This window comes from Mus caroli, unplaced genomic scaffold (assembly GCF_978045245.1).
Source record: "Mus caroli unplaced genomic scaffold, Mus_caroli_1 scaffold_4, whole genome shotgun sequence".
Classification (NCBI taxonomy): Eukaryota; Metazoa; Chordata; class Mammalia; order Rodentia; family Muridae; genus Mus; species Mus caroli.
In genome coordinates this window covers 36,351,247-36,372,569 of record NW_028227259.1, presented here as the reverse complement: position 1 = coordinate 36,372,569, position 21,323 = coordinate 36,351,247, and the positions used below count along the sequence as shown (strand labels likewise).

Genomic DNA, 21,323 nt, shown 5'->3' with positions numbered 1-21,323 from the left:
ATGTTTAAGCCACACATCTGTTGGTGCTGCATTAGGATAATTCTCACAGGAATTCTACCAGTGAGGAACTCTTAACAAGTGGCCTACCCTGACAGAGGGCCTCACTGATCCCAACCCACACACTGCAGGGACCCTCCCCTTGTCACAGCAACAGTCTACTGGGAAGAGGTGCTGCTTACTAGAAAGCAATCTTCTCAGATGCCATAATGGTCCAGCTTCAACAGAAAGAAGCTGTGATGCCCTTACCTTTGGTCTGTCTCCAAGGAACCCACTACAGTTGGAGGCTCCACACCGACAGACCGTCTTTTCATTGCCCAAACAATCAAGGTTATAGTTGAAAGTCAGCTCTGTACCTAAAGGAGACACAATGTTTTGTTAGAGTCCCCCAACCCCCCGCCCCCGTCCTCCTGAGGCAATGGATACTAAAGTTGAGAGTTAAGTTTCAAAAAAATGTGCCCCCCCTTTCAGGCACACAGTGGCATAACTCACAGATTCATCAATTCGCTTCATAAAACAGATAGCCAAAACAAAACTTCCAAATTCTTATCCTAGACATTTTCAAACTCAGCCACAGCAAAGACCAGCTGTTGCCTCTGCCTATCCATATGGCACTAGACACTTGTAGGACCCCAGTGATGTACCTGCAGGAATGTCACACACAGCAAACAGGCCAACCCGTGTGTCCCCATTCACTGTCCACTTCAGGGTCTCACAGTTGGGCTGGCAGCTATGGTTCATGAATCGTGAATAATTCCCTTTGGGGCCAGCATCAATTATGCGGTCCTGTAGGAAAAAAGTCAATGACATTTTATCTTAAAGGGATTCTTTGTGGTGTGAGCTGTTCAACCAGTCCAGATTCTCTTGCTCAGAACCAGAGCACTAAGAGAGCCCAAGTGAGCAGTGGTGAGGACAGTGGGCTGGTACCTATAGCATCACCCCTAGCAACAAATAAGCTAGGAGAAATACTAGTGTCACAGACCTGGGAAGGATAGCAAGAGTCTGTAGGAAACCAGCACTGCCGGGGAATAGCAAACTGCATTACAAATAGGCAAGCGGTATAACTCCTAAAGATCAAGGCGGGCACAAGCATAACATGCTCAAGTTCCCACCAGCTAGAACAATGGGCTGTGTCCATGATGCTGACATGAGAGGGAGAGGCACAGGCTGACAGTTCTGAAATGGCAATGGGCAGAATCACAAATGTGAGTACACTGAGGCACTGGGAACTAACTCACTGAAATCCAAGTACAACAGAGAAAAAAGAACCACCAATCCCAGCCCAGCCCAGGAGACGGGCAGGTGGGTAGACAGATATACCTTCTCCCCTAAAACCTCTAGAGCATATACATAGCTCAGGAGTCTGCTCTACAGTGGTTATTTATGAGCTCGGTCATGTCTGAGTAGGGATGAATCTGTGCCAACAGTATTCCTAGCTGCACCTGTGGACCACAGAGCACTGTGAATGGCACAAGCTTGAGAAGACAATGCCTGTGCCACCTGATGGGTGCTAACCTTAGGCGTTTCTCTTGGCAGTAAACACCTTAAGAAACCTCCAAGGTTTGCACCCATCAGTTGATACAAGAATAGAAAGAGAAACTTGGTGGACATGCCTATAGTCCTAGGTACTTCAGATGCTAAGGAAGGAGATCACTTCAGCCCAGGACTCAGAATTCACTCCAGGAGAATAAAAGTAGAAACATTATCAGCATGAAGCTCAGGGACCTGCATCTTACAATACTAAGCTAACACCCTTGCCAGTTCTCTGTGTGTCTGAGATAACAGATGAACAATCTAGCTTGCTAAATCACACCTTAGCTCTATTTGTATACTTATCAGCTGGTGAAATGGCTCTTGCCATCAAGCCCCATAGCTGGGGGGAGCTTGAACCCCAGACCACACACCCTGGAAGAAGTAAACTGACTTCTGAAAGTTGTCTCTGACCTCTACAAGTATGCCACAGAATGCACAAACACACACAAAGTAAATACATGTTTCAAAAAGTGCATGCAAGTATGGGACTACAGACACGTATGTGATGTCTGGGGACAACTGCTTAGAGGTCAGTTCTCTGCTCCCACCTTGTCTATGAGGTAAGGTCTCTGGTTTCTGATATTGTGTCATGTAATCCAGGGTAGCTTACTTGAGAGCTCTCCAACTGAATTTTTCTTTAAAAAGACTTATTATGTGTTGGTGTGTCTCTGTGACTATAGGTGTCACATGAGTGTGATTACTCAGAGAGGCCAGAAGAGGGTGTCAGATCTGATGCTGGAGTTACAAGCAGTTGGGCCTGATATGGGTCATATGAACTGAACTTAGGTCCTTCAGAAAACTATCAAGGTTTGTATACATGTGTGTACATGCATTCAGAGGCCAGTTCAAGCCTGGGTGCTATTTCTCAAAGGCTGTCTTGTTTTTCTCTTTACTATCTATTTATTTCCTTGCTTGTGTGTGCATGTGAGCATGTGTGTGTGTGCCATGGTACTGGTATGGAGGCTAGAGGGCAACTTTCCTGAGTTGATGCTCTTCCGCCACATGGGTCCTTGGAATTAAACTCAGGTCTTCAGGCTTTCAGCACAGCACCTTTAACCAATGAGCCATCTTGTTTCTACACAATCACTACTGCTTTTTGAGATAGCCTCTTTCACTGGAGTCTGTGGTTCACCAATTATACTAGGTTGGCTAGCAACCTAAGGATCCTTCTGTCTCTATCTTCCTTGCATTGGGATTGTAAGAATATGCTACCATGCTCAGCTTTTTTAAATGAAAGCTTACTGGGATATTCATTCATTCATTCATTCTCTCTCTCTCTCTCTCTCTCTCTCTCTCTCTCTCTCTCTTTCTTTGGGTGGGTGAGTGGGGATGTATGGATGTGTGGGTGGATGGGCTAAGCCATATGCCCAGCCACATCTTAACCATTTTTATGTGTATAACTAATAATAATAAATATATTTATAAGGGCACCCTTTTAACTCTTTGCTATTTACCTACTCCAGAGAGAACACCTTCTTCTCAAATGCTCAGACTATAATAGTCATGGGTTATCATGCCAGCCCTTTGAATGCTTTAAGCATCTATCAAATTATGGTTTTAGACCAGGCATAGTAGCCTGTGTCTGTAATTTCCACACTAGTTGGCCTGAGGCAGGAGGATTCCAAGTTCAAGGCCAGCTTGGGCTATAAAGCTAGTTCAAATCAGGGATAGGGATGTAGTTCAGTGGTAGATCATACAATTTGTAGGATTTAAGAGTTTGATTCTCCAATACTTAAACAAAATTAACAAAAGCTGTTTCTTTTTTTGTCTAAAGATCTAAGAGGTCTTTTTAAGAGCTAAACTTGGGGACTGGTTAAGAGCAGTCTTAAGTTCAATTTTCAACAACCACATGGTGGCTCATCACCTTCTATAGGGGTGTCCATGTGGTGCTGTCTTCTGGCACACAGGTGTACATGCAGATAGAGCACATATACATAAAATAAATAAATATTTCTTTTAAAAAAGTTAAAATTGGTTTAATTATTGCTCTGAATGGAACATTCTTTTCTGTTCTTTGTAGGACGTAGGATTTTTGACTGAAAACGACATTTGAATCTAACAGTACAGTAAGTCTGGCAATCGCATTCTTCTGCCTCCTCTGCTCTCACTGAGTTTTGTTCTTTTCTTTCAAATGTTGTTCTAAGCTGCTTCTTCTTCTTCTTCTTTTTTTGTTTTTTTTGTTGTTGTTGTTGTTGTTGATTTGGTTTTTTGAGACAGTGTTTCTCTGTGTAGCCCTGACTGTCCTGGAACTCACTCTGTAGACCAGGCTGGCCTCAAACTCAGAAATCCACCTGCCTCTGCCTCCCGAGTGCTGGGATTAAAGGCGTGCGCCACCACGCCCGGCTTCTTCTTTTTAAGTGGGTGATGTTGGTGGCTTTTCTAAGCCTGAGCCTTCTCCAGGGCAGGCACGGTTGTAAAAGTCTTAGTTTTGAATGTACAGCTATAAAATGAGGGAAGGCGGAGCTGAGCAGGGGAGCTGAGCTATCCCCACACAGGGTGCAGGAGCATCCCTGGAGCAGTTAGTCAAGCACTCTCCCTCACAGTGCTGACTCTTGCTTTCTGGTTTTTGGTCTCCAGAATCCTAGCTTGCTAGCTTTCCCAACAGACTAGAATGACCTCCTACAGAAGGCCTTTTCCATGAACCTAATCACAGTTTATCTTCTTAATCTTGTATCATGGCAGAGCCTGAAGGACAAGCTACTCTGCTCTAGAGCTCTAGGCTCTACACCTTTTGCAAACAATTTTTTAAATTCAAAACACAGAACAAAACAAAAAACAAAAACAGAAATAAAGCCACAGGAAAATGGGAAAGCACAATGCACATTACCTGTATAAGTTAGTATTTTGCCATACTCACTATCTCCTGTTTTACAATGTATGCACGCACACACACGCACACACACGCACGCACACGCACACACACACACGCACACACGCGCGCACACACACACACACACAAAACCCTCACCCTCACCACCACCACCACCACCACCACCACCACCACCCTTCAGGGCTGGCTGCTAACATCTTGTTCCACCCCTGTGCACAGGCTCGCTCACTCATTTCCCCTCCTTCCCCTCTACCCCTCAGCTTTTTTAGATGAGTGACCTCCAACTCAAGATCCTGCTGCCTCACTGTCCCAAATGCTGGGATTATAAATAGGCATGCACTATACTTGTCTTCAGTATCCCCTAAGTCTTTTTTTTTTAACCCTCTTGTCTCTCTGACCTCACTAAACGGTCCAAACACCACGGCCTACAGTGAATGGAGTTTAAGAATGGTCAAGTTTCCAAACGGGATCATTGGCTGATATTCTTGGAGCCATTCCTATTTCTACAGGGGCTCTTTATCCCCAGATAGCAGAATCTGTTTGCTATGCTCTATTCAAAATGCCTGCTCAATAGCCATTTTCTATCTTGTTTTCAAGCACTATTATTAGTCTTGTCTTTGAAACAGAGCCCCATTTTTCTCCCAGTCCATGTTCAAGACTTCAGGAATGAACAGCAAACACAGGCTTTCCAGGACCATTACCTTGTCTATGGTGAGCATGTAGAAGTGAGTGATGTCATTCTCATGTGCGTATTTGATTCTTGCCATACACTCCTCTTCATCAATCAGCTCACCAACATACTCATTAACAAATTCTCCCTGGAAATCAGAAGAATATAATGGCTGAGTACATACTGACCATTCTCAGAATCAGGATACAGGACACCATTACACTATCAATCAGTCTAGGGTAACGCGTTAAGTGATCTCATAGATAGCTTGTAAATAAAGAATGCCAGTGGCAAGCATATCATGGGTACTTATTCTCAAAGTAGCAACATTCCATATTGCTTTCTTCAATGTCTTCCTCTTAGGCACATATACGGTCCATGTAAATAATTATTACACACGGATTCCCCCCAAAAGGAAAGAGGTTATAAAGAATTTGACAGGCAGGTTCTACAGCAAGTCTACATGAAGCAACAGCTGTGACAACCAAAGAAGGCTAGAGAAGGGTACATCTACGCAGTCATTTAAAAAAATACACGGTGGATACTAGTACTACAGCGTATGCATTAGCCATGCTGGACCTACTCTGGTCATGGGCCTTGAGTTTGAAACTACTGGTCCCTAGGTCATGAAAAAGCACTTCAGGGCCAGTCTATGACAAGGGAAACAACAATTCCACTTGTGTCTCTATGATGGGGATATATTGCAAATGAATCTGAAAGGAGAAACAGTGTTAGCAGAAGTTACTAAGTCTCTCTCACCAATGAGTTTATTTATTTTTATGTATAAAGATGTTTTGCCTGAATATATGTCTGTACACCTCATGTGCTTGGTACCTTGGAGGCCAGAAGAGGACAGTAGATTCTCTGGAACTAGAGTTATAAATGATTGGGAACAGAACCCAGGTCCTTTTAAAGGAACAAGTACTTACTCTTAGCCACTGAGACATCTTTCCAGTCTTGCCAATGAATTTTTCATTTATCTAATTCATACTGGATTATGCTGAGAAAATGTCAAATAGTAACGCCTCCTTAGCTCTTGCAGGAATGCCTGAGCATCTAACTGCCAGTCTAAAGAAAAGCAATCATTTCACAGTCTCTTTCTTCCTAAGAGGAAAGCACTATAATTTTGACCAAAGACATGCTTCAAGGAAGCTTATTAGTATTAACTCTGATAGCAGTTATGTAATGTTTTAAAACTTTTGTTGTTGTTTTTTTTTTTCCTTTTCTGGGGGTGGGGGTGGGGTATCTCCACTGTGTAGCCCTGCCTGGCCTGGAACTCACGACGTAGACTATACTGGCCTTGACCTCAAGAAACATTTGCCAGCCTTTGCCACATACCAGGTATGTACCATCATACTTGGCTTACAACTTTTAACTATAATAATTCAATCTGAATACTATTTTTAAATATTTTACACAAATGCAAAACAAATCCCACAGACACACAATAAGCAGTGGGCCATTAATTCTTATGGGGGGAAGGGAGGGCTAGTGGGATGATCCAGTAGGTAAAGACATTGCCACCAAGCCTGAGGGTGGGCCTGAGTTCCATCCCTGAGACCCAACTGGAAGGAGAAAACTGACTCCCAAACACTGTCCTCTCATACACACACACACACACACACACACACACACACACGCCACAGCACATGCACATCCACATACAGTCTAGTACACACACAATTAAGAATCACTACACAGTACAAGAAGAAGACACATTACATACTTTTCTGATGTCCCTTTTGGCAACCAGGCCCCACCCTTTGCCATCTGTCTTGATGATCTTGGTCTCAGGGTACTGGCGCTTAGTGAAACACTGGTTCTGGCAGTATTCCCCTGCAGGACACACCTGCGGGTGGCACTCAAACATTAGCATCCTGTTTAGACACTCTGAATCAGAGCCACAGGGGTTCTCATCTGTGGGCTTACAGTTGCACTTCGGGATTTCAGAAATGTCAGCTGTGTAGATCTGGACTTTTCCATAAGGTTTATTCACCTGTAGGAGAAAAGCAAGATGTCATGACTCTACTTTGTAAAGAGAGCCCTGGACCCTGCACACGCATACTGCCCCGTCAAGGACCCACCTGGAGACATGCATCCTAGTAATCATCATTACACTGTCTAATAGCCACAACCTGGATATAAAAAGTCGGCAGCCCAAATGCCACATTCACTGCTCTGTTGAGCGGTGCGCGCGCACACACACACACACACACTTTCTCTCTCCCTCTCATTCCTGACAGGCACCTTGATATGCTTGTATGGTGGAGGCTTTCTCTCACTCTCCTGTGTTTCTCGGGCTTCCCGCTGAAGTTTGACTTCATTAAAACGAGCTTCAGCTTCTTGCAATGCTAAAAAGTGAACAGAATGTAAGAAACATATTTCAGTAAATAACTGCGTCTATCTTTTGTGCTCCATAGTCATTGCTAAGTACTGTTGTTGGTCTCTAGTAAGCTATAGGCTATGAGACACTAGGAAAGGCAAGTGAGGTACCTAGTGACTATGCACCGGGGGCTCTGGCTTTGGCTCTGTCAGGCACTACCCGTTCTCTGTATTGAGCTCTAAGGACAAGGCAGCAGTGGTGGTGCTTGGGACAGAGTGTACTAAGAAAAAAAGTGAACTTCCATTCTCTTTGAAAGCGAACACGCTTTGACAAGAAGCTCTAGTTCAGATCAGCAAAGATTACATCAACACCCAAAGCTCACAGAATGTCAATGTCAATTTGAGGCCTGGTCAGTAGATGGGCTAAGCTGACAGCTGCTGATCTGTCATTAGTGGGCCCAACTTAATAGCAGGCCTTAATCGGGAGTCAGAAACCTGGAATCCCACTCTCACCATTTGAAACCGTATTAATAAACTCACTGGGTTGTCTCTGTCTCTACCAGATCTCTCCTTCCTGATGATTTTCAAGAGTCTTTCTATAGCTATCCATTATTACTAAGACTCCATGAAGCTCCCAAATGTTGAGGTATCAGGGAAAGAGAACAGGCTGCTGCTGTTTGATGCCTGCTAAACTCTCAGCTGCAAGCAAGGAACCAACAGCTCTCAAGACACAAATCTTTATCTGCCATGGCAAATCCCATCAGCAGTGACATAACTTTAGTTCTCCCTGCATGACTCACGGAAGCACTCTAAGCTTTTCCTACTATTCACACTCATTCTGCACCTAGAGAAAATGCTGATTCTTCCTGTGCAATGTCACGCCTCTAATCTCCTGATTCCTTCCTGCCCAAGTCATAATCTGACTTCAGCATACTTTCTATACTCTTGTCTCACAGACTGTAGAATCAGACACAGCGTACCTGTCAATCTGTCCACCCTGACACTGTGTAAGCACCCAAGGTCCCACTATGTCTTCTGAATTGGAATGAATTAGCAGCTGAGGTCTAACCATGGGAAATCATCTCCAGAGATGCCACACAATGGCCGGCCATGGAAAATGCCTGTAAGTGGTTCTAAAGATAGTATCTTCTAAAAAGCTTTTATGCCAGGCAGTGGTGCCACATGCCTTTAATCCCACTACTCAGGAGGCAGAGGCAAGTGGATCTCTGTGAGTTCATGGCCAGCCTGGTCTACAAAGTGAGTTCTAGGGTAGCAAGGAGTGCACAAAGAAACCTTGTCTCAAAACAAAAACAAAAATAAATAATTATTATGCCATTTAATAAAATTAACTACAAACTAATACTGTAAAAGTTAAAAGCTTAAGTATACTTAAATAAATACATCAGCCTACAAACCTTTTTTTCTAGTATAAAGGTAGAGATAAAATATTTAGTCCAAGAATTTTTTAAAATAGCAAATTTCAAAAGAACAGAAGTTAGGATTAACAAGCCATAAGAGAGTGCCATCTATGCTCCATTGGGAAATCTCCATACCGTTCTTGAAGACTCTTCCGATCCCTCTGACCCCCTGGTAGCGGCTGCCCCGGTCCCCCTCCATGTATGGGAACACTCGTGCCTGATGCGTCCAGTAATAATCTTTAGACCCAAAGAAAAATACAGGGAATTCTCCAATCTCGTGCTTCATTTTCTGAATATTTGGGGGAACATTTTTGGGATGGCAAACTTCTGCCGGCCACCATCTATTATAAATATTAAAAACAGGATTCACATATTCTTCAGAGAGTGACAAAATTTTCAATCCTTAGTACTCTAAAGTAGAACAAACACATTTGAACAAGAAGGCTTTTACTGCATACCTGTAGTTACCAAGCTTGACCCAGATGATGTCTTGAAAGTGGAGCTTCTTTCCAGCGCGGCAATCGTTGCAGAACCAGCTACCATCGGGCATCTCGATGTTTAAACAATCGGGGTGAAAGGCTGCTGGGCAGGCCTCACAGCACAGAAGGCTTCCCCCTAAAAGAGAGAACAGGCCAGCCTGAGCTTGTCTCTCCAGCTCAAATTAGGCCTTTTTTTCCTTGGTTTTTCCAGGCAGGGTTTTCCTGTGCATCTGCCTGCCTCTGCCTGGGCTGTTGAGTACAGGGATCAAAGGCATGTACCACACTGCCTGGCTAGGCCCTGTCCCTCAGCCTGTAACTGCCACAAACCCAACAGAAGCACGAGTGTCAGTGTATCAACCTTGAGTCAACACTCAATGGCATCACTTTACCAGAGTCATCTTCCTCAAGTCTATGTGACTCTTTTACTTCAGAGGACTGAGGTTACACCGTCAGCATCTGCCGAGCTACGTGTAGAACAGCACACAGAGCAGAATCCATCCTTACCTTTGGAGCACACAAAGCACCAGCTCACATTGACATGGGTATGGTGCCGCTTCCCCTTCCGGGCAGTGAAGTGGCCTGTGCAGATTATGCTGTTAGAAGCAATCACCGAACATCCTGCTGCCAGACAGGCATCCCCTCCATGATAGGCAACGGGGCATCGGACACATCTCATCATTTTACCTAAAAGAAATAATACCCTGAGGACCACAAATACTCTTGACTCCATGACCAACATCACAACGCCTCAGAAAATTAGAAAATTTAAGATGGAAGACTCTGGACCTATTTAATAACAATACCTTCCATGAATGCAAAGTTTGAAAAAAAAAACAGACACCATTTAAATATCACATTCTAAAGCATGGTCAACCAGCATTTCTTAACCTAGTGCTGCTATCATTTGGGATTTGTGAGAGCCTCTTCTGGGTACCCTACCCACTAGATATTGACAGCATTTTTTCCCTAATATATTTATTGCTAAATGTATCTTGGCAGAGAAGCCCTGTGGCAAGAACAAGACTACCTTCTCCAATCCCACACAACCACCCTCATCTTTCACGTGTATAACTTGATTTTAAAATATTTCCCAATTGAAGATGAAGCTCAGTGGTAAAGCACTTGCCTAGTATGTGAGGCCTAGGGTTCTGCCTCTTGTATTACAAATAAAGGTTTCCCTTATACTTGAAGTGCCTTTAAAAATGAGCAAACAGAATCCAGAGATAGTTCAGGTAGCATGCTTTGTTGTTGGAAATCAAACATTTGAGTATGCTAACAGATATGGGAAGAATGGAGTAGAAGCAGGTCTTATGTTACAGGAAAAACCCCAACAACACTTAAATCATCTTATGATGAGTCAGCAGAAAAATGGGAGGTATTGGAGACCGCTACACTTCATAACCTCTGATGACACTTGTTGGGCATCGATGAGCCTGTTTTCAGAAGCACCTACACATTGACAGTAAACCCACACCCACGTTGTAAGAGCAAATCTATCTGTACCTTTTGATGGCCGTGGATTTGAAGGGTTGGAGGCATGGCAGCTCATACAGCTGTGGAGAGGACAGCGGAAGCCTCGGCTCTCAAACACAGTGAGAGGGTATTTTTTTACACAGGCTTCATGGTAAAACTTCCCACACTGATTTACCACACAGCGTTTCACCTCCATCTTGCTTTCTTTACATACGAAGCATGAGTGAATCCCTAGCAAGTGGTCAAAGAAAAGAGAAAGGTACAGAGAATTAAATTGCAGTTCTGAGCAACTAGCACAAGGCAGCTACTTTGGAGCAGCCTGTGTTGCTAAAGCTTCTAGCTGTTTCCAACCTTGATGACTACTCTAAGCCTTCTTCAGGAAAACCCCAGTCATCACAGTTCACTGTCACATAATCTCCAGCTTCACTTTCTCCTTCCTGGCCCACTCGCCAATGCAGCCAAGACTTGCTCTGGCTAGAGGAAGACTAGAATCTGAAGTTTGCTACTGCTGCCAGGCTGCCTAGACAGCCTGACCCTTCTTGGGACTAGTCAGGAGGGAGTAGGGGCCACCATGCAACCAGTCTTCTCACTGTGATCCTAGACTTTATGAGGATTCCTGAGGCACTTAGAGTGGTAATCAACCCCTCGGTTAACTTCTTGCTGAAAATAAGCTGAATTACATGGAGTCTTTGTAAATAACTTAGAATTCTACAAATTTAGTGTTCTGTAACTGTCTACTAGTTAGGCACAACTGTTTGGAGGTGCAATGCCCAACAACTATAGAGCAAGGCTCAGTAGCCCCACAAAAGGGTTTGGAAAAGTATATAGCCTTTTATTTCCTCATTCCAGCAGTCACTGTATCCTGAACTACTTTGCCCATGGATACTGTCATTCAAGTTAATACAGTACAGTGAAAGAGCCAGTATGTGTGGGATTTGTTCTCTGCCAAATGACTCATAGGCAACTAGAGAAAGCACAGAAGACCAGGACAAGCAGCACTGACTTCCACACATAAACCCCCAGCCTTAGAAGCTGGAACTTACCTGAGGCACATTCGGTGCAGGTGAATCTTCCTTCTGGTCTTCGGGAAAGTCCAAGGCAGGCTAGGTGGAATGCTCCACAACAGGGGCCCTCACACAGTAAGAGACTGCCTGTCTTCTCACACAGCTGTGGGGAACAAAGGGCAGCATGAACAGTCAGAGTCCTATCTGCACTATCTGCACTACAGGGGACAATTTGATTCCATCTTTGGCATGCAAATGAACATAACCAAAGAGTGAAATACCTAGCAGGATCCCGACCAAAGACTAGGTTAAGTTACACAGTGTTAGTCCCTCAGCAAGGGCTAAGGAAACAAAAGACCAAAACACAGAAAGATACATTCAGGTTTTCAGCTTAAATGTGAATGTCAAAAACAAAACAAAACCCCAAGACCCATGGCATATTTTCATCATAAACGCCACCTTCCACAGATGGAGACAACAGAGCTGACTTTCAAGCATTTTCCAACTATGGACGACGAACCAGCAGCCCCACATGGATACTAACACTGACTATACCTCACAATGGTGACAGACTAAGGCACAGAAAAGTGAGTAGCTTCCTTAAGATCTCCAACCTATAATCCAGCACAGGTAGGACACTGACCCAGGCCGTACCTCTGTAGGAACGGATCTAGTTACACCATCCAGACCCATGACTGGCCTACCCAATCCCAATGAAGCAGACAGAAAAGGCACCATATGACTACAGCACTTTACTTCTTATAGCACATACTTCCTAGTACTATTTCAAACACACACACACACACACATGAAACACATCCCACCCACCTAAGAATGAATGTTAACTTAGGCAACTTAATATCAGAATTCTGCTGACAGTCTAACGCTTCCAAAGAGGTATCTGTGAGTAGTAATAGGGCAAAGAGGAGGATGCTGAAAACTCACTCTGCTGTCCTAGGACCTCATGAGACACCCTCACCAATACATCAGACACTGCCTACCCCTCACCTGACACACGTACTCCTTTTTGGCAGCCATTCCTCTTTCAGATTTTTTAGATGAGACGGATGCTTCAGTCTGTGTTTCATCTGCACTTTCATATGGAGACTCTGATGGTTCATCTCCTGGGCTGTCTGAGACCTGGAGATGAAGGAGGTGGACAACAGTTCACTAGCCACAGAAAACAGGTGGCCACATCCTTTGGACACGGCCCACTTCTTGCCCTATCACCCAGTGATATACACCATCACTGGCTTTGGAATTAATAAAACTTGTAAAATGCTGCATAGAGAACTTCAGAAGTGGACTTTATTCTACTCAATATTTAATATACATATGTATATAAGACATAGTCCTTTAAATGAAGCAACTTATGAAAACCCAATTATCTCTCTTCTAAGTCAACTGATTTCTGGAATATTCTTGTCCTTTCTTAATTACCCAATGTGTTCAGACCCAAATACCAAATGAATTAAAAAAAAAAAAGTGAAGTTGCAAAAAAACCCTCACAGTAGCTGTTTCTCACTCTACTGAGGAGGACACTGTCTCCCCCTAGAAGCATGTTGCTCCCTGAAACTGATTCAAGAGTCAGGAAAGTCACTGACACACACTACAGCCTGATTGCCTTGTCTCTCTTCTCAAAATCTAACATCCCACCCAACTCATCTGCTCTGCCCCACAGAAAGGCAAGAAATAATTTCTGCCTTCTTTAACACTTGAACCTAAGGAAAAGATTTGGAAGAAATGCATCGATTTTCCTGGTTCCCCTCCACTAAACAGAAATTAGGATTCAGCTACAATCTCACCGGTGCTGCACAAATCATCCCATGCTCGCTTGACAAGTACTACCAACTAATGGTCAGATGTGTAAAATAGAAAACCCTTTCATCTATCCAATGGAAGTACTTAATTATTTTTTTTTTGTCTTTATCTTAAAAAGTGTTGAAAATTGAATTTTGGAGATAAAACAAAGCAAAAAAACCTATTAACTATGTTTTATGTTTACCTAAAAAAAAAAAATCACAAGTAATTATGTTACAGACTTGCTATTTGCCAGTGAACACAAAGCTAGACAGTGTAATTAGGCCACATTAAAAAACAAAAATGAACTCACCAGGGCCTCTGGCCCATTGATCTGCAGCCTTACTGATGGGCTCCCCCTTTATCTCATTGACATTACTGGGAGCAATGAGAGAAAAACATGCATTTTTTTTTTTCTAATTTGAACTCAATGTTAAAGTGGCATAAATTGCCAAGGACTCCTGTGGCTCTCAGGGGCCACTGGAGCAAGGGGCAGCCTTTGTGTGGTCCAATTCTGGTCTCACTAGACACAGATAGCAACAAGAATGTAATGAAGGGATTAAAAACAGGCCTTTCAATGTATTTTCTCACCTTTTGCAGGAAGATGGGAATAACATGAGGAACACTAGATTAATGTCACATCATAAGGTCTGTCACCAGGAGGGCTCGCTAGTTGGAACTACAGGGCCCACTGCCAATCCCTCTCCCATCAGCTCACCTCCCACTTCTTTAACATCAACATCCAGAAAGAGGCAACTCGAATTGCTCTGAGTTCAAACTCCAAATTTAATACGTCCATCAGATATGGGGGTCACAGGTGGGGGTCTGAGCACTTCTGAGATGAGACAGGAGTAAGTACCACTGAAGCCCAGGGCCTTAGGAATCAATGGCCACAAATCTTGCCCTGGCTCAGAGAACAGCTCCCATAGCCACACAAGGATGACCCATTTGACTAATGGAGGAACTGAGTCCCAAAGGGTGTTTAGCACATCATCCATGAGAGAGCCCATGTTCTGTCCACCAACCCACTTCTTCCCTTAGTGTGGATAAAACAAATTTCGAAACTATAAAAGAGAAGGAATGGAAAGAAAGACAGAAAACACAAACCAGTCCTGGGTCAGAGGAAGGAACAGCACCTTTTATTTAAGATTTACAGAAAGTTAGCACGTTTCCACTTGGAGATATTTCCTAAATTAACAAAGTCTGTTTAAGGAAATAAACACTGAATACATATTTTGAATGAAAATATAAATGTTAACGACACACATAAGGCTCGTTTCCTGATTGGGTCTGTAATCCACATACAGAATATAGACCTTACAATATCACAGTTCATGACAGATTGTAGAAGGTCCACCTTCACCACATCCTCCCCCACAAATGGACAAGACCCCTACCCAGTCAAGAGGGTCCCTCAGCTCTCTGCTCAGCAAACCACCTGCAAGTAGAGTCAAGTGTGCGCCTCACTCCAGCTGCAGGCTCCACCTCCATGTGTACCAGGTGACAGCTTACTTGGAGATGCCATTTGTGGAAGTGACATATCACCTGAATGGTCCCAACACAGTCCCAGATCTCAGTCTACAATATCTATGATCTATTCAGTATCCAACAGGATGTATTTGGAAAAAGAAAAATGCAGTGACTGTTGGGACACAGACTGTCAAGAATTTTCCTGTGGCTTCCTGTGTCCACCAAGGTCATGCTTGTGGCACTGATTTCCAAGCAGCTTAGTTCCTGACTTTCCAAAGTTTTCTTGAATCTGAAAATACTTTCTCCACTCACTACTCGGTATGTGATAGGACCGAGTTGCCTACCTGCCATAGACACACATTCCTTTAGGGACAGGAAGTGCAGTCTCCAACTATTACAGGGAGTTCAAGATGGCATTACCAGACATCATGTGACCCAGTAGAAATCTTCCAACCCACTGCCAGGAGCTATGTGGCCATCAGAAAGGCTCAATAAATGCAACTGGGGTTTACCCTACTGTGGCCACAAAGCAGACCCCTGCCCTTCTGTGGGCTGATACACATTGAGTTTTAATTTTTTTTTTTTGACAAAACAAATCCCTTCACAAGTTGAATACTACATCATTTTAAAATACAATTACAGACCTTGAACAGTAAATATTTCTATAACCAACATTATTTTCATGTTTTAAGTTATGCTTTCATAAAGGAAGAAGCATAGAAGTGCGTTCACAGACGGTTTTAGATTTACAAATGATAAGAATCCTGTGCTCAGCAGATATAATGGTCTAAAATTAAAAGACTAATTAATCTTCAGCAGGTCTTCCAAGTTAACATCACAGTGAAGTATTAAGAGTAGAATTAAGACAATTTTAAATTAATTCAACCATTTTAAAATCCTAGAATTCAAAATAATTTTTATTAATGTTTGCACAGACTAGAACCCTCCTAGCCACTCCTAATTCAAAGCCAGGTATGAGTTACTGAGGACATGAAAGAGGGGGGGAAAAATCAAAATACAAAAAAACTTTTAGTCCACAGAATGTCATTGTGCTTCATAGTCATTTAATCTAAAGCCAGCTTCTACATAGTTAGCATAGAGGACAGCAAAGTCTAAGTGAGAGCAGTGGCCACTTAGTCATTGAGTGGCTGCTCCCATAAAGGCATGCCCATATCCCAAGTTACGTGAGTCTCTAAATAACTGACTCAACCTTGTCCCAGTTGTGTCCTCAGAAGCAGCCAGCCCTTGGGAGTAGGCTGTGGGGGAGCCTGGTCCAGCCAGCTGCATCACCAGGCCATGTGTCCTCACCTGAAAGGCTTGAGAACAGAAGAACCACCAGCCTGCCTGCTTCCTTAGCTCAGGTGACTGGCAATGCCCCTGTACCAAAACTAGGATGCAATCTAATCCCAGTTTTGTTTTGTTTTGAAGTAGAACACCCCTAAAATGCTAGCATGTTTAAAATACTGCCAGAGTTATTTGTTAAAAGCTGAACAACTACATAGGCTAGAAAAAATATATATAAATGTGGATATAGCACATAGGGCTCTGACAAGATGAGCTATGTCAGGTTACTGGAAGTAAATCCTTGTTAGTTAAACCTCAAAAAGCATTTCCCTTATCATTCCCGAACAAGGAAAAGGGAAAACATACTTCTCTGTGTACTAAGGATGACCATTTTCCTTCACTGGCAGAAAAATTAGTGAAAAAATCCTAATATTCTAAGTAAAACAATAAAAACAGTACCTAAAAGAAACAAAGTCAATTGGAATCACCAAAAATGCTAAAATACATAGGAACCAATGTGTCTTAAAACAAATACAAAACCCAGAAAGCCTTCTAAGTCAGTATCAGTAAGAAGCAATCAAAGCTCTAAAAGCATGTTAGGAAAGCCCTTCTGCTTTATTTTAGCAAAAGACAACTGGGATTTTGTCAACTGAAAGATAAACCCAGTCCTTGGAGTTATTTTTCAAAAACTGGATAATGGATTTATTGATGCTAAAATAAGGTGCTGTACACTACACACCAAAGGGCCCTTGGGTCCCTAACAGAAGTCCACCTGGACAGCAGGATGCAAGGTGGATTAGCAACCTGTATGTTTGAATACGTGTGAGACATATGTTACCTTAGAATCAAATGACAGAGAAAGAAAGCAAACTTACTAAGTGTTAATGACTCTATGGTTAATCTGTCACTGGACAGACAGTTCCTAAAGAAGGGAGCTATGACCTCACGGGACATCTCATGCCCACATAAAGCAACTGAGGCCAACAAAGAACCACTCAGTCAAGTCATTCTGCTCAAGTGAAGCCGAGTGGGCCAGGAGCTTATAGAGAACACACACCAGTGCTGAAACATAGACAGAACAAATCAGTTCTGACCCTCACTCCAGGCTATGAGATCCTCGGGCAGGAGCACTCTGTAGTCATTTAAATTGTACATAAACACAGGCATCATTTTTTTTTTTTTTGAGGAATGAGATGTTTACTTATGATCTTTATTTCCTCCTCCTTTTTATGGTATTTATGCTATATACTCTTAATAGGTGCCAGTCACCTATATCATCTAGCCAACCCACAGGCTCCAGATACAACCATGGGATGAATACATGGAGTCACAGACATTGGTTACCAGGTTAGGTTTTGTTGGTTTTTATCTCTTGCTTTTCTTGTGACATGTTCTCTCATTAATGAAAAGACCCTGTCCCTAATCTGGCTTCCAGCCCCAGAGAACCCTGTTTTAAGTTTTCTGGTGCTTTTGCATGAACTATCTCAACTAATCCCTTAATTAAATATAACTTGACTGGGAAACCAACTTAAAAATCCATCCACCCATGCCAAAAACAGGTTGCTCTACACCTCTTCAGAGGCAGTGGGTGGGATGGATGTCCTCGAGCATGGAGCAAGGACCCTCTCCTCTCATATCCTATGTTTTACTTCCTTGTCATGATTAGCTTTCGTGTTGGTTTTCAGGATATCCTCTTAAAAATACTGAAGTTGTCTTCTGTTGGGAAACACAGATGTAAATAGATATGAATACTAAAAAAAAAAAAGTTCTGAGCTACAACTACACTTAAAGGCATTGTGACCAAAGACAACATTCACTTCTCATCGACTCTGAGGAAAAGCTACATGGAGGGAAAGGTCCATCTGGAGCAGAGGGGCTGATTAAGAAGCACCTGGAGAACCTGGCTGCTGAGCGCAGGTCTCTCTCAGTTCATGTACTCCCTGCTGTGATGTTCTAACAGCTACAATGCAAACCTTTGTACATTCACACAAGTCTTCATCTCTTTAGAATCAGAGTCTTATACAGAAAGCTACCTCCCCTTGCCAAGCAAATATAGTATACAAACAATAGTTTGAAGGAAGCCAAATAGAATCATATGGTAATAACTGTTTATATGGCAAAAGAAAAACTCATCTCAACAGTGGGCAGTTCAAAAGACCTAAGGCTGGAGGTAGCATTGCTTTATTTGACATTTTTATAGAAAATGAAGGAATTCCATGTTAAATTTGTAGCATAATAAATTGTCATATAATTTTTGTACTCTTAGCAGACAAGCTATTGCTTCTTGCTAGACTCTTTTAAACAAGAATCTCTTTTCTACTCACCTCTTTGAGGAGAGATCAGCCAGGAGCTGACACAGAACTCTGCTTATTTACTGTAAAACTGGTCTGGGGCAGGAAAATACTACATGGAGGACTTTCACTCTACACTTACTGCAGAATGCTGAGGCCCCTGCTCCTGCCCGAAGGTGAGCTCTGTCTTCCCCAGTTGAAGAACATTTCAGGATCCCCACCTTCATCCCCTTGCACTCTCTAAACTCAGTAGGCACTAGCTGTGCTGCTCGGTGGGCATCACCCTAAGTTCTCAAGTCCTCACTTGTCATCACAGAGCAGAGCGCCTGCCTATCTTCTAGCTGCTTCCTGTGCACCCACTCAAATTCATCATGCTCTAAGTTCAAATGAAATCCCTTCATTTCTGCCCACAACCCTCCGGGATAGTATCTTTACTTTTCAGAAATCACTTCTTAAACCCAGGCCATTTCTACACCATCATATTTCTTCACATACTTTTTAATTTTGTGATCTATATTTTAAAATTTTTTTTATTTACCTGAGATCTTTCATGTCTATTAAGAACAGTACAACTTAGAATGTTCACACTAGGTATTCTGAGGCCATGTCTCTCAATGCATTTGAACAGAGCCAGCTGAGTGACTTACCAGACCACAACCTCATAGTCTAATACCCTACTGTGTCACACAAACAGAGCTAGGGTTCTGCTACTTCTGGATTTATTTTTTTCCGCACATGCATGATGCAGTCAAGGGGATCATTTTTCATGCCAAAGTAAAATGTATACTTTTGGATAAAAATAGAATGATGGTGATTTTATTATTTTTATTGTAATAACCATTACTGTCACAATAGTGAACCACTGAGTCCCTGCAAGGTGCCAGGCACTCTATGTGTTTAACATGCGTACATTACTTAATGGTTTGGAACAAAAGTATTTCTCAGAAACTTTCATCACAGGTCCAACACTGAGGTTTCTGTGTGGAACGGCCTGGGCACCGCTCACACACCCCGTGCATAGCACAAGCTCTGCTTCTTGAGTTAAGGGCAAGTGGAGCCTTTCCTCCCATGCAAACATGCTGGCACCTGGATAGCCCAGCTGGGCATCCAGGACCACAACATTTCAAACATGATGCTGATGTTCGACAAAAGCAACTGATGATGTGGTTGTAAATAAACTGATTATGGTGTCTTCTGGGTATCGGTGACTAGATCAACAGTTAAATAAATGGTTCACCATGATACTATTAATCATATTTTTCCCTAAAAATCTACTGGGTCTAGTGTCATAGTAAAACTGTCAAGTAAAAAAGGACAGAATCAAAACTCTTCCTGCCTTTTATGTGGGAAAACTGGTTTATTATCTACAATACTGAATACATTTCATTGGCAATGAAAATAGCTGACACAGAACCTTTAATGTGTCCTGCCTGTTCTTTCTTACTGATAGAACAGATGCTGACATTTTCCATAAAAATTCAGTAAGTTATGAATTAGAGGAAAAAATGAGCATTAACAGGATAACCCCTTCAATATGGTGCATTGTCACAGCTCTGGACAGTCTCAATTGAAGGGCCTCCTCCTCAACGGGAACTTTAGATTGATCATTAGAATACGAATGTGTTTCTATTATGAGATGAATGTGATTGATTAAATGGCCTTGATTGAGTATCTTACCTTGGTCTTAAAATTTGTTATCTGTTTTCTTCATTGTATGTGTTTATTAATACCAGTAAAAACAGATTATCACACATCTTCCATAAAATGATTGTGATAGAAATGTCACTTAGTGTATACGATGATGCACCACCTGCAGCAGACATCTTGGGGTATTACATCATTCTAAGTGCAGTACAGGGCGGCTGAGTTCAAGTCCAACTTGACTGATGTGGGCTCCCATAAAAGCTGTTACCAGTGAAGGCGAAAAAAATAAGAATTTGCTCTACTAAGGGAACAAAAAATGAAGTTACAAAACACTTTAATCACATCAATTCCTTCACAGGCCTTTGTCATGCAAGTGTGCAATTTTAATCTCTTCATTGGGTTGATGTAATATCATGTAATTAGTAATTATTCCGATATAAATTTATCATATACATTTTCAAGAACTTAAACTACAACATGTCCTAAAATGTCTTGAATACCAACCCTACATAATCCTCTTTCTTTCAATTAAGTGTGTTGAAGGGGAAAAAAAAATATAAACATGCAAAACATAAGTGTCCCAAAGTGCGGAGGAAGTCTGATCCCCAAACAGTAATTTTCACATCAGAACCAGACTCAACAGTCTCCACAGCTCATGTGTTAACAGACACTTAGCACTATACACTTGTAAACTCACTGTGGGGTTTAGTAGTGCTAATGCATACTAGATCAATCTACTTATTTACCGAAAGTTTTTAAATTAACAGTGCAACTCTATAAAATAAGCGATCAAGGAATATTTACATAAACCACTCAAGTAACCTAATAGAGAAGGCCTAGAAAGTTAAATCACTTTATTTAAGGATCATAAAATATACTCTGAAATTTATGTATCCCCTTCAAAATGTAAGAACGGATTTGAACTCAATGCATTTCCTACATAAGAATGTACTTAAATCAGCCTCTGGTGTTGCAACTGAGCCCTGTCACAAACTGCTCCACCTTAGTCCTTCCAAGTGTGGACTACTGAGCAGCACAGCTGCTGCTCTCTGCTCCATCACTGCCTTCACCTCAGTACCCAACACTGATGAGGAGGAATAATAGGGAA

General features: G+C 42.4%; 1 protein-coding gene and 1 long non-coding RNA gene across 8 annotated transcripts in view; one reads left to right on the top strand and one right to left on the bottom strand.

Moving 5' to 3' along the window:
• The window catches only part of Nsd2 (nuclear receptor binding SET domain protein 2), a 75,557-nt gene that overhangs the window by 5,628 nt on the left and 48,606 nt on the right, over positions 1-21,323 (bottom strand). For 5 of the 7 annotated variants that reach the window (XM_021163010.2, XM_021163008.3, XM_021163007.3 and 2 more), the window contains 11 exons: positions 12,735-12,866; positions 11,766-11,889; positions 10,753-10,953; positions 9,754-9,933; positions 9,229-9,385; positions 8,906-9,111; positions 7,278-7,381; positions 6,757-7,026; positions 5,062-5,178; positions 642-783; positions 247-353 (listed from right to left, as the gene is read on the bottom strand). In XM_021163010.2, coding sequence (XP_021018669.1) covers positions 247-353; positions 642-783; positions 5,062-5,178; positions 6,757-7,026; positions 7,278-7,381; positions 8,906-9,111; positions 9,229-9,385; positions 9,754-9,933; positions 10,753-10,953; positions 11,766-11,889; positions 12,735-12,866 — 1,740 coding nt within the window. Of the gene's footprint in view, positions 1-246; positions 354-641; positions 784-5,061; positions 5,179-6,756; positions 7,027-7,277; positions 7,382-8,905; positions 9,112-9,228; positions 9,386-9,753; positions 9,934-10,752; positions 10,954-11,765; positions 11,890-12,734; positions 12,867-18,423; positions 20,477-21,323 lie in introns of those variants that run through there. The other 2 variants (XM_085836617.1, XM_085836616.1) reach the window with 1 other exon arrangement.
• LOC147005129 (uncharacterized) lies at positions 4,351-12,640 on the top strand. Its single transcript, XR_015046912.1, has 4 exons — positions 4,351-5,071; positions 6,290-6,371; positions 8,309-8,475; positions 12,195-12,640. It is a non-coding gene; the product is annotated as an uncharacterized LOC147005129 (long non-coding RNA).